This window comes from Physella acuta, unplaced genomic scaffold (genome assembly GCF_028476545.2).
Source record: "Physella acuta isolate Inbredline_101_S28 unplaced genomic scaffold, ASM2847654v3 ptg000011l, whole genome shotgun sequence".
Classification (NCBI taxonomy): Eukaryota; Metazoa; Mollusca; class Gastropoda; family Physidae; genus Physella; species Physella acuta.
In genome coordinates, this window is record NW_026731531.1 from 186,725 (window position 1) to 200,000 (window position 13,276).

Genomic DNA, 13,276 nt, shown 5'->3' on the forward strand with positions numbered 1-13,276 from the left:
TTCGGGGGGGGGGGGGCGGACACTGTTAAAAGTATATATTTTCTATATAAATTATATAAATTTCATTTCGTTCGGGGGGGGGGGGGGCGGTAAAAAATTTTAACTGATGTTAAAAACATCACAACACACAATGTTTAAACTGATGTTAAAAACATCACAACATACAGTGTTTAAACTGATGTTAAAAACATCACAACATACAGTGTTTAAACTGATGTTAAAAATATCACAACATACAGTGTTTAAACTGATGTTAAAAACATCACAACACACAATGTTTAAACTAATGTTAAAAACATCACAACACACAATGTTTAGCCTGATGTTAAAAACATCAAAACAGCCTATCTGAGACTTTCAATTAGGTCAAGAGACAGGCACGTCTTGCGGCAGGAGGGAAACCCCATCTGGAGTTTCTAGGTCCACATCTTTAGACAGAATAAAGAAAAAGAATTGATTGTTTCTAGATAATAAAATTATTACATTTTCTAGCAATGTATCAACTATTCATCCCCGCCTGTAAGCTGAGTAGTGTTGTGTCTAGCGGCAGGCTAAAGTCGTGTCATTAGACATACCTCTTGTAAGCTGAGTAGTGTTGTGTCTAGCGGCAGGCTAAAGTCGTGTCATTAGACATACCTCTTGTAAGCTGAGTAGTGTTGTGTCTAGCGGCAGGCTAAACTTGTGTCATTAGACATACCTCTTGTAAGCTGAGTAGTGTTGTGTCTAGCGGCAGGCTAAAGTCGTGTCATTAGACATACCTCTTGTAAGCTGAGTAGTGTTGTGTCTAGCGGCAGGCTAAAGTCGTGTCATTAGACATACCTCTTGTAAGCTGAGTAGTGTTGTGTCTAGCGGCAGGCTAAAGTCGTGTCATTAGACATACATCTTGTAAGCTGAGTAGTGTTGTGTCTAGCGGCAGGCTAAAGTCGTGTCATTAGACATACATCTTGTAAGCTGAGTAGTGTTGTGTCTAGCGGCAGGCTAAAGTCGTGTCATTAGACATACCTCTTGTAAGCTGAGTAGTGTTGTGTCTAGCGGCAGGCTAAAGTCGTGTCATTAGACATACCTCTTGTAAGCTGAGTAGTGTTGTGTCTAGCGGCAGGCTAAAGTCGTGTCATTAGACATACCTCTTGTAAGCTGAGTAGTGTTGTGTCTAGCGGCAGGCTAAAGTCGTGTCATTAGACATACCTCTTGTCAGCTTCTTGATCACGTCTGCAACAGTTTTCATAACAACGACATTCTTCACGTCGGCTCGCTTTAGCTGTCTGATGAGGTGGGGCTATGAACAAGGCAGGTATGTCAAAGTTAATTTATTTGTGTAAGTTTGGAAAACATTCCACCCCCTCCCTCTTTCAGCAGTTATATGTGGTCTGGATGAAATCTGTCATAGGGTCTAAAATCTCTCAAAGGAACTCAACTCTGGCATATGATCTTAATTCTATCAAATTATTTAAAATATTGCATCTAACATAAAAGCTGGTACAAGAATTAAAAATCTGTCATGGGCTTAAAATCTGTAAAGGACCTAAATTCAGTCGAATTACCTAACATCAGGTATATGATCTAAAATCCTGTACATGACCTAAATTCCAGTACATGACCTAAAATCCGGTACATGTCCTATAATCCGGTACATGACCTAAATCGGGTACATGACCTAAAATCCGGTACATGACCTAAAATCTGGTACATGACCTAAAATCCGGTACATGACCTAAATTCCAGTACATGACCTAAAATCCGGTACATGACCTAAAATCCGGTACATGACCTAAATTCCAGTACATGACCTAAAATCCGGTACATTACCTAAAATCCGGTACATGACCTAAAATCCGGTACATGACCTAAAATCTGGTACATGACCTAAAATCTGGTACATGACCTAAAATCCGGTATATGATCTAAAATCTGGTACATGACCTGAAAATCTGTCAAATGACGTCACATCCAGCATCATGAGCCCTAACAACAATCGTCATGATCCCTATGTGGACGTGAAAAGACAAACTAAGATGTTCACTGAAGCGTAAATTTGACCCAACTGTGAGCGACTCACCTGAGTGATTTGTCGCCCGCTGGTTGGCTAGTATATGACAGTCCTCCAACCCTAACCCTTACGTTAACTTAAAGTTACAAAGCTGTAGTTCACTATTCCTAGAAAAAAACGACCACTTAAACCGTACCTTAACTCTAACCATGACATGCGTCATCTCATGTTTTGTACAGTCCAGCATCAGGTCCTGCATAGACTGGACGCCCGTGTAGTCCAGCTCTGACAGATGACGCATGTCCATCACAACGTGTCTAGTTTTCTCTCCTGCAACAAAAAATTAAATTAAATAAATATAAAAAACGAGCCGACCCGCGGCGTATCATACGCCGCTATTTAGTTGTTTTATTTTCTACTTTTCAGTAATTCATAATTTGTGAATTCGACAGTACCAATGCTGCCACTGAAAATATTTGCTTTAAAACACTAACCCCCCCCCCCCCCCTTTCCCCTAACCCCGACCCTACACCCCCCCCCCCTGAAAGCAGCCTCCTCTTAGTTATTTCTTAGTTACCTCCTGTAAGTTTAAAATCGAACTAAATTATCTGCCCCTAATAGAAACCCGACTCTACGGCTCTGCGATTTGTAAACATTTAGCTTTGTAAACATTTAGCGTGACCACAGCTCACCAGACAATGTGGGGGTGGGGTGGGGGTGGTAGTGATAGTGATAGAGAGAAAGAGAGGGGACTGCAAGGAGGCGCTTGCAGCTTGTTTTCTAACGGCTCCCAGAAGAGAATTATATATATAGATACTTTATAGCAACCTGCTTTTAAGTGCACTAAAAATAAGAAAATAATAAAACTAATCTGCTTTCTCTCATAAAAGCTTTGGTCACTAAAATATGTAAAAGTTCTTATGAGAGACAAAAGTTTTTATGAAAGAAAGCCAATTCGTTTATTTTCTTATTTTCAGTGCAATTAAAATCTTGTTGCTATTAAGGATTTTTATATTTGTTTAAATTTCTACTTTTTAGTAACTCCTAATTTATGAAGTCGACACGACTAACAATATTTGCTTTAAAACGCCATCAATGGCCACTCATAAACAAAATATTGTCTAACAGAACAGCCAATGGTCATTCACAAACGGACTGCGGTCTATCTTGATGGCCTATGACCACTAACAGAATGTAGTCGCTTTGTGCAGCAGATAGGGAATGGTGCATTCATGTTGTTTTCAGAAAAAAAAATGAAACAGCTCTCATTCAATATCTTATTGAGAGTCTGTTCAATCTCACCCGACCCTTCAAGACAAGAGCGCGACCTCTTGGCTGGTATATCTTACCTGACAGTGCCCTCTCAAGGGTCAATGTCTCCAGGTACTCAGCTGCCGGAAAGAACAGGCCGTGCTGTGGGGTCACCACTAAAACCTCGTCAACTTGCTGGAACTGGTGGCATGAAGTAAGAAATCGGGTTATTTTTATGTCACAAGAATAAAAATAAATTACAATTCATGTTGTTTTTTTTTTAAACACTTCGAGCGAAATTTTAGTTTTCTTTTTCATATGTTTTATTTCATTACATATTTCAAATGAATTCAATTGTACTCTTTTTTTCCCTTGCTACTCATATACAGCTCACAAATAAAATGAATGTCATAAAAAATTAATTAAATGATTTGAATTTCACCCAAGTTGAATGTTATCAAAGGGAAACAACCATAGTAAAACTACAGCTTGCTTGCCTACCATGTCGCTTCACCCACCTTTCCAACGACGCCATCTTGCGAGACTCACCTTGACCTCCGGTCGAGCATTGTGGTACAGCAGTAACACAATGGACAGACCAACACCGAGAAGTATCCCGTACTGGACAAGACAAAAATATCTTAACTAACGGTGTATATATATATATGTATATATATATATATATATATATATATATATATATATATATATATATATATATATATAATGAACACTGAATTATAATAATAATCATTAAAAAAGTTTTAAAAAACCCACGTTTTCTGATTGAACTAAAAAGTAGAAAATAAATGCTACACATCACAATAATGCAAGCGATCACTCTACTATAAGCGATGAAAAACGTGGGGCGCCGAAGTAAAAGTTATATTACTATTGATTAGATAATACTATTGACTTTTATTAGGGAGCTTGTAGAGAGTCAACAGTATTAGAAACTGTAAGAAAATCACGGCGCCCCACGTTTTTGATCGCTTATAGTAGAGTGATCGCTTGCATTATTGTGATGTATAGCATTTATTTTCTACTTTTTAGATCAATCAGAAAACGTGGGTTTTTTAAAACTTTTTTAATGATTATTATTTTCTACTTTTTAGTCTTTGTCTGTTTGTTTGCATTAAAATCTTGCTATCGATTTTATCTTTTCACTTTTTTTTGGGTAAACGAAGACAACTCGTAAAAAGACAACTCGTAAAAAGACAACTCGTAAAAAACACGTTTGTCACTAAAGAGACACATAGATTTGAACCCGTGTCGAGTGGGATAGCAATCGTGTGCCCAACCACTCGACCATATCGTCTCCCCCATACTGGTCACCAGTTGTTACGGTTGTTTGTACACAAATTACAGTTACTGGGTTATGTCCCTTTTTCCCCACGTTTTTACTACAACGAGCCGACCCGCGGCGTATCATACGCCGCTATTTAGTTGATTTATTTTCTACTTTCAGTAATTCATAATTTGTGAATTCGACAGTGCCAATGCTGCCACTGAAAATATTTGCTTTAAAACACTAACCCCCCTCCTTTCCCCTAACCCCGACCCTACACCCCCCCCCCCCCCCGTGAAAGCAGCCTCCTCTTAGTTACCTCCTGTAAGTTTTAAGTCGGTTCAAACTTAATTATCTGCCGCTAATAGCCGTCACTAAACCTGGCTGTACGGTTTGTAAACATTAACGTGACCACAGCTCAGCAGACCATGTGGGGGTGGGGTAGGGTGGTAGTGATAGTGATAGAGAGAAAGAGAGGGGACTGTAAGGAGGCGCTTGCAGCTTGTTTTCTAACGGCTCGCAGAGGAGAATTATATATATAGATTATATAGCGGTCTAAAATGCTCAATAAAATGTTTCCATGGATCAATTTAGTAATAATAACAATTGAATATTCTATTGTCATCCAAAACAAAGCTTCCCTGAAAATTTCAGCGCGCTAGCTAACTGGGAAGTGCCAGAAATTTGGATCGCAAGATTTGATTGGAAAGACAGAGACGAAAGCTAGTTAAAGAAAACGTGGGAAAAAGCCCAGAGTTTGTTCTGTTTAGTATATTTTAACCTATCTTTTGCTGGAAAAGTTATAAACGTGTTCTATTGCCTGGCTCATACCGGCACTTACCTGAATCCCTACAAGAAGTGACGAAGCAAACGTCACCAGGTGCAAGCAGAAATCTTTCTCTGAAATAAATAAACCGGTAGTGATCTCCCCTAAACTTTCTCGAATATTCTTATATAAAACAACAGGGGATGGTAACTGGGGATATAGTTATGATTTTTAATCCATTTTAAATACTTAAACTTTTAAAAATAGAATAGAATCTCATAAAAAAAACATTGCGCACCAAGCAAACGCCGAATAAAAACGCGTATAATAGTGCGCAATATTATTAGTACTTTAAAAATTTACATTAGTTTTTTGAGAAATCGGAAGTAGCGTAAATTACTACTTCCAGTCTACGGAAATTACTCAAAATTTAACAGAAGGTAGAGAATTAGATCTTTTACTTACATGTGAAATTTCATTTATCTATCTGAAATAGTACTCAAGTTATAGGCTTTTGAAAAATTCAAAGTAGGAAAAGTACCACTTCCGGTTATCGGAAATCGCTCAAAAGTTGATACGGATCTACGATTTTGATAAAATACTTATATATGAAATTTCATCAACCTAGCTGTAACGGTACTCAAGTTATCGTGTTTACACACGGACAGACAGACACACAGACACACACACACACAGACATACGGACAAGATTGCAAAATTATGTTTTTCCGTATCAGTGAGGTGTAAAACGTCGAGATTTGTAAAAATCTCGATTTTTTTTTTTTGCACGATTACAATACTTTCTCTATACTACGTATATACGAGAAAGTAAAAAGCAAACAAGAAACGTTTTGTTTTTACTCCACTAGACAAAATGTTCTGAACAGACGGATTGTTATGTGTGTTTAACATCAGGTCATTATGTTGGTCTGTCATGTCCTTATGTTGGTCTTTCACGTCCCTATGCTGGTCTGCCACGTCCCTATGCTGGTCTGTCACGTCCTTATGCTGGTCTGTCACGTCCCTATGTTGGTCTGTCATGTCCTTATGTTCGTCTGCCACGTCATCGTGCTGGTCTGTCACGTCATTATGCTGGTCTGTCACGTTGTCTGTCACGTCCCTATGTTGGTCTGTCACGTCCCTATGCTGGTCTGTCACGACTCACTGTTGGCCCTCCACAGTTGAATGACCACATGAAACTCCACCATCTGCAGCACGGCTGCGATGATAACGGCTGCGAGAGCTGACTTTGGGATGTAGTAAAACCATGGGGTTAGTACACACAGGGCCAGGATCACCAGCCCGCCAGTCCATATCCCGCCCATGGGTGTCTTCACGCCGCTCTGGGAGTTCAGTGCTGTCCTGACATATCACAATTTGTCAGACTTTTTTTTTTCAAAAAGGAGTGACTTAATGCTATACTTCTTTGTCACATAGTATAATTTGTGTAATTATTTACGACTTGATTTTCAATTTTAATAGTATATACATATTTATTTATGCATATTAATAAGAATCGATTTTACTAATAATAAAAACAATTGTGAAAAAAATTATATTAAAAAATTATGATTGAATGAATGAAAGGGAAGTAATCTCCATCTTAAACCATAACACAAGAACACGAAATAAAACATGAGCTACGTACCTTGCAAAGCTCCCCGTGACAGCATAGGCTGAGCAGAAAGAGCCGAGAAGGTTAGATGCCCCGATGGCTATCAGTTCCTGGGACGGGTCAAGCTTGTAACCGTTGACCCGGGCTGTAGGGCAACGATTAGTTACACGTCATCTCTAGATGTACATGCTGACACATGTAACATATAACTCTTATCAAAGATCATCAAACATAACAATACACGACTACACATGTGTGATGAATTATGAAAAATATAACACTGGCCAAAGCTCACCGAATATAACCATGAACGCTCACACGTATGTGATGAATTATTTAACATACAACACTGACCAATACTTATCATATATACAACAATACACGCTCACACATGTGTGATGAATTATGCAACATACAATCAGAGGCGTAGCGAGGGAAGGGGGGGTCGGGGGTACATATGTCCCCGGGTGCCGACCTTAGGGGGCGCTAAAACGGGTTGAAAAGAAAATTTAAAGCTCACTTTAGCTGCAGTTTTGCATTATAAATATAAAAAATATATGGGGGGTGGGGCGCCAAATTGAAAGTTTGGGAAGGGTTGCTACGCCTCTGCATACAATACTGACCAATGCTCACCAAAAGCCTTGCCAACTGCCATAGACTCCACAACCGCCAACAATGGGACAATACCGATACCTGCCCCGAGACTCTAAATAATGTTCAGGTTTTTTTTTTTTTTGTCAATTATTGATGAAGCAACAACGATTTCTACACAGTTTTATTATCAAAGAAAATTTTAATTTAAAAAGTCGAACTAAAAATAGAAAACAGAAGGGGAAAAAACTCCTATTTACTCCCAATAGCTCGCCGCTCGACATGGTTATGTTCCCTTGGTTGATCTCAAAACTCGGGGCTGCGAAGGGCGGCAAACCTTGAGCTATCTCGCCAGTCAGCGAGATGGTGTTGGTGACGTCATGTCTTTCCAAGATGGCGGCCACGCCTGCTGCAGTTATCACCACAATAGCGTTGGATGCTGCAATGCCACGTGCATCCAATTAAATAAGTTGGTCAAATGCATTGTCATTAGCACGTAATTAAAACGAATACAGATTAACTGAAGTTAATTTCGCCATGACTGTACCTACATGTTCCGATGAGCCATGTTGCCTTATGTAACATCCGCTCCGTTATGTGAACCGTGTTCTTCTTTTTCCACTTGATATCCCGAAGTGTTTTCAATAAAATCACTGAAGCGAGACTGGACAGGCCCATGAACATGTCACATATACTAAATCAAGGGAAAGTATTCAAAAGAGTTTGCTGAGTCGCATTAGTTGAGGGAGGGGGTTGTAAGGGAGGGGGTGGTGAGGGAGGGAGGGAGGGGGGGGGGTGGGGGAGGGGGCTGGGGCTAGGTTATGTTGTAGAACGCATTAGATTCAAGCTGAAAATCACGAGTTTGGTTCATGGGCTCGAGTTTGTAGGCAGAGTCCACACAACATAATTGAGAATAGAAGAAAAACAAGGGTCCCTAATGTAGAAGATGGGAACATAAAGACATAAAGACATGTCAGAGATCTTGGAATTAATAAGAAGAAATAGAATAATAATGGCGTCCCATAATTATTGGAAAAAGGAATATAAATTAATCATTTTGTGTTAAAACCTTTGGTATTTCAAAAATTAATAAAAAGCTGATTTTTATAGGACACACACACATACACACACACACTTACTGAGACACATAAACACAAACACACACATACACACACACACACATATATATATATATATATATATATATATATATATATATATATATATATATATATATATATATATATAATTGTTTATTAAGGCTATTTACATTTTACTGAATTTAATTATTACTCGTACATCGTATTTAATTACCATTACTTTGTTTCCGGGAGTTTCCGACAAAGTTCGTAGACCATCGGTAGGAAGTTGATGGGAATGTTGTGCAGGCCGAGAACGGACTGTAGAAAAAGGGTTAAAGTTAAAGTACAATGACATTAGGCCTTGACTTAGCTTTTTGAATCAACTTATCTAGAGAATTCGAATACAGTTTGTAGAGGGTCGCTAGATTTGAATGGTGTGGTCTAGCTGTAGATTGCATGTTTGCTAACACGAAAGCTACGAGTTCGGTACCCTGGGTGTTCCATCGACCGAACTGACCCCTAAGTACAAGGTGATCCCATGTTCTGGGGGCAAAAAGACGGGGGGACCACCACGAGTCACGTCACGTGTCCGACAAATCATGTGTTATTAACACCCGACTGTACATTCTGTTGGCGTGTGACAAGTCAATCAACATTGCTTGAGTTGGTTTCAATAGAGAGGGGGGGGGGGGGAGTTGTGACTAAACTGTCTAATGATAATTTTAACACGATTCACCAAACATTTTTTGTAATGTAATTGATCACGCAATTTAATAAATAGTAGGTGTATATCAGTGAAGGGCAGGTAGACTTACCTACACCTCAGTACAATAATTTGTTGAATTAGTGAGTTGGTGTAGGTACAGGTAGGGCAGGTGATTGTAGGAAAAAAAGTCACAGGAAAAAAAAAACACAGGAAAAAAAAACACAGAAAAAAAGTCACAGGAAAAAAAGTCACAGGAAAAAAAGTCACAAATATATATTTGCATGGGATTTGTTAATACTTTTATGTATTAAATATTCAGAGAGTCGAATTAACTTAGGATTAATTAAATGTAATGTAATGTGTGTAGGTTGTATACGCATAGTAATTTTTATAATTCATCTAAAAATATTTAGTATGAATTATGTAGATTTATGTAGATTGTAATTATGTTAAACATAATATTTATAGCATTTAATAGAATGTCCACGGTTTTCATCGTGTTTTTTTTTTAATTAAATTACCGTGAAATGGCAAGGTCATCTGACTTGCTGCCCTCAACTCATGGCAACAATAGTTATGTTTAGTTCAACCACCTTTACTGCCCACATTTATCATTACATAACAAAACTTAGGATCAAAACAGAGAGCCGACAAGGTTCAAAGGCTGTCATTGACACAAAACGTCAACAACACAAAATATGTTCGGACAATGCCTACTGAGGAGAGGCCGACCAGAGAATAGCCTACGGCAAAATTTGCCTAAATTGCTTTTATAATTAACTTTTCTACCACGTATTTAACTAAATACGTAACAAAAGTTGAGATTGTTGTGTAAATTATCTTAGAGTATTTTTACTTACAATTTTTATAAACCATAATGCTTTTAACGTACATAAATACTTTATCATCTTATGCTATCAAAAAATACAACCCACAACAATAAACATATAAAATTTTACAATTCTTAACAAATAAATCAAAATATTTCTAAAAAGATTTGTGTGACTTTTTTTTCTGTGACTTTATTTCTGTGACTTTTTTTCCGATAAAATTTTTTCATTGTGACTTTTTTTCTGTGTTTTTTTTTTCCTGTGACTTTTTTTCCGTTCACCTGGCAGGTAGGGCAGGTAGACTTACCTTCACCCCAGTACAATAATTTATTGAATTAGTTAGTTGGTGTAGGTACAGGTAGGTACAGGTAGGTACAGGTAGACTTACCTACACCTTAGTACAATAATTTATTGAATTAGTGAGTTGGTGTAGGTACAGGTAGGTACAGGTAGGTACAGGTAGACTTACCTACACCTCAGTACAATAATTTATTGAATTAGTTAGTTGGTGTAGGTACAGGTAGGTACAGGTAGGTACAGGTAGACTTACCTACACCTCAGTACAATAATTTATTGAATTAGTTAGTTGGTGTAGGTACAGGTAGGTACAGGTAGACTTACCTACACCTCAGTACAATAATTTATTGAATTAGTGAGTTAGTGTAGGTACAGGTAGGTACAGGTGGGACAGGTAGACTTACCTACACCTCAGTACAATAATTTATTGAATTAGTTAGTTGGTGTAGGTACAGGTAGGGCAGGTAGACTTACCTACACCTCAGTACAATAATTTATTGAATTAGTGAGTTGGTGTAGGTACAGGTAGGGCAGGTAGACTTACCTACACCTCAGTACAATAATTTATTGAATTAGTTAGTTAGTGTAGGTACAGGTAGGGCAGGTAGACTTACCTACACCTCAGTACAATAATTTATTGAATTAGTGAGTTAGTGTAGGTACAGGTAGGTACAGGTGGGACAGGTAGACTTACCAACACCTCAGTACAATAATTTATTGAATTAGTGAGTTGGTGTAGGTACAGGTAGGGCAGGTAGACTTACCTACACCTCAGTACAATAATCTGTTGAATTAGTGAGTTGATGTAGGTACAGGTAGGGCAGGTAGACTTACCTACACACCAGTACAATAATTTATTGAATTAGTGAGTTAGTGTAGGTACAGGTGGGACAGGTAGACTTACCTACACCTCAGTACAATAATTTATTGAATTAGTGAGTTGGTGTAGGTACAGGTAGGTACAGGTAGACTTACCTACACCTCAGTACAATAATTTATTGAATTAGTGAGTTGGTGTAGGTACAGGTAGGGCAGGTAGGGTAGGTAGACTTACCTACACCTCAGTACAATAATTTGTTGAATTGGTGAGTTGGTGTAGGTACAGGTAGGGCAGGTAGGTACAGGTAGGGCAGGTAGGTACAGGTAGGGCAGGTAGGTACAGGTAGGGCAGGTAGGTACAGGTAGGGCAGGTAGGTACAGGTAGGGCAGGTAGGTACAGGTAGGGCAGGTAGGTACAGGTAGGACAGGTAGGTACAGGTAGGGCAGGTAGGTACAGGTAGGGCAGGTAGACTTAACTACACCTCAGTACAATAATTTGTTCAATTAGTGAGTTGGTGTAGGTACAGGTAGGTACAGGTAGGGTAGGTAGACTTACCTACACCTCAGTACAATAATTTGTTGAATTGGTGAGTTGGTGTAGGTACAGGTAGGGCAGGTAGGTACAGGTAGGGCAGGTAGGTACAGGTAGGGCAGGTAGGTACAGGTAGGGCAGGTAGGTACAGGTAGGGCAGGTAGGTACAGGTAGGGCAGGTAGGTACAGGTAGGGCAGGTAGGTACAGGTAGGGCAGGTAGGTACAGGTAGGTACAGGTAGGTACAGGCAGGGTAGGTAAACTTACCTTCACCTGGCTGATGCCTATGGTTATAGCCGCAGCTGAGGTAAAGGCACTGATGACAGGGTTGCAGATGAAGTTGACCAAAATTCCTGGAACGTCAGAGAACAAAAACACGTTTTTTTATGTAACCTCTGGAGGCGTCAGTAAATATAAGGCAACGGAAAACTTAAGTGTAAATATAACACATGTGATTTTACGTGTATCATTTGGATAATGGCCAAATGGTTCGTTAGTCACATGACTTAAACATCTAGAGCCTGTTTTAGTTTGCTAAATACATTTTCAACACCAAGCATTTTAAAATGACGATTATTAATATAAAGTAGAACAACTGTCTATTAATAAAGCAATACTGGCACATATAAGATGCTCATGACGAGCTGTATGAAAAGTTTGAAATGAAAAAATTCTGGGCCACCAACCTAGTTTTAAGATGCCCATGACGAGCTGTATGAAAAGTTTGAAATGAAAAAATTCTGGGCCACCAACCTAGTTTTAAGATGCCCATGACGAGCTGTATGACGCCGGTCAAGAAGGTGAGTACTATCGTCATGGTCGGATCCTTCTCCCCACTGGGTAACACGGGGGACACAGCCGTGCCAAAAGTCGCGGTCAGCAGAGACAAGATGGCGGTTGGTCCTAGAGTGATGTCTTTGGACGTTCCCAGAAGGCAGTAGACAAAACATCCGACAAATGCCGAGTAGAGGCCATACTGGGGGTAAGACAAGTATGGGGGGGGGGGGGGGAGGGAGTGTAAGGTTAGGTACTTAGCTACAGAAGTAAGTAAACTAGTCAAATGATCACATTAAAGTAAGAAAGCCCAACACAGATGTAAGGCCATAGCGACTGGAACAACTCACTCTAGCAGGGAGGTCAGCCACTTGTGCCAGTGCCAGAGACTGTGGGATGACCGTCAGACCTACGGTAACACCAGCTATAAGGTCAGCCTGGAAAGTGCCACACCTGCACAGGTACCAAACGTGAAACATGGGGTCATCCAATAGACACAACGTAGCTTTGTAATACACGTAAATAAAATAAACTACATACAAACATATTTTACTTCTATACTTGTTTTTTTTTCCTATAAAAATATATTAAATATAAAAACGTTTAAATATAAATTTTAAGTATGAAAATGTATTAAATTTTTAAAAAGTGTTTAGTATACAATTTTTTTTTAAAGTATTAAGTATCAAAATGTATGAATTATAAAAAAAAATAATAAGTATACAAAAGTATTACCTAT

At 38.9% G+C, this 13,276-nt stretch overlaps 1 protein-coding gene across 1 annotated transcript in view; it reads right to left on the bottom strand.

The window, feature by feature from the left end:
* Positions 1–1,134: 1,134 nt before the first annotated feature.
* Positions 1,135–13,276, bottom strand: part of LOC131934262 (sodium-independent sulfate anion transporter-like) — a 14,231-nt gene continuing 2,089 nt past the window's right edge. The window contains exons 2-16 of the mRNA XM_059290503.1: positions 13,273–13,276; positions 12,888–12,990; positions 12,517–12,739; positions 12,031–12,116; positions 8,819–8,898; positions 8,050–8,192; positions 7,759–7,937; positions 7,541–7,613; positions 6,941–7,052; positions 6,458–6,654; positions 5,368–5,426; positions 3,788–3,859; positions 3,337–3,439; positions 2,184–2,317; positions 1,135–1,276 (exon numbers count right to left, since the gene is read on the bottom strand). The exon at positions 13,273–13,276 is cut by the window's right edge and continues 232 nt beyond it. Coding sequence (XP_059146486.1) covers positions 1,151–1,276; positions 2,184–2,317; positions 3,337–3,439; positions 3,788–3,859; positions 5,368–5,426; positions 6,458–6,654; positions 6,941–7,052; positions 7,541–7,613; positions 7,759–7,937; positions 8,050–8,192; positions 8,819–8,898; positions 12,031–12,116; positions 12,517–12,739; positions 12,888–12,990; positions 13,273–13,276 — 1,694 coding nt within the window. The 3' untranslated portion in view covers positions 1,135–1,150. The remainder of the gene's footprint in view (positions 1,277–2,183; positions 2,318–3,336; positions 3,440–3,787; positions 3,860–5,367; positions 5,427–6,457; positions 6,655–6,940; positions 7,053–7,540; positions 7,614–7,758; positions 7,938–8,049; positions 8,193–8,818; positions 8,899–12,030; positions 12,117–12,516; positions 12,740–12,887; positions 12,991–13,272) is intronic.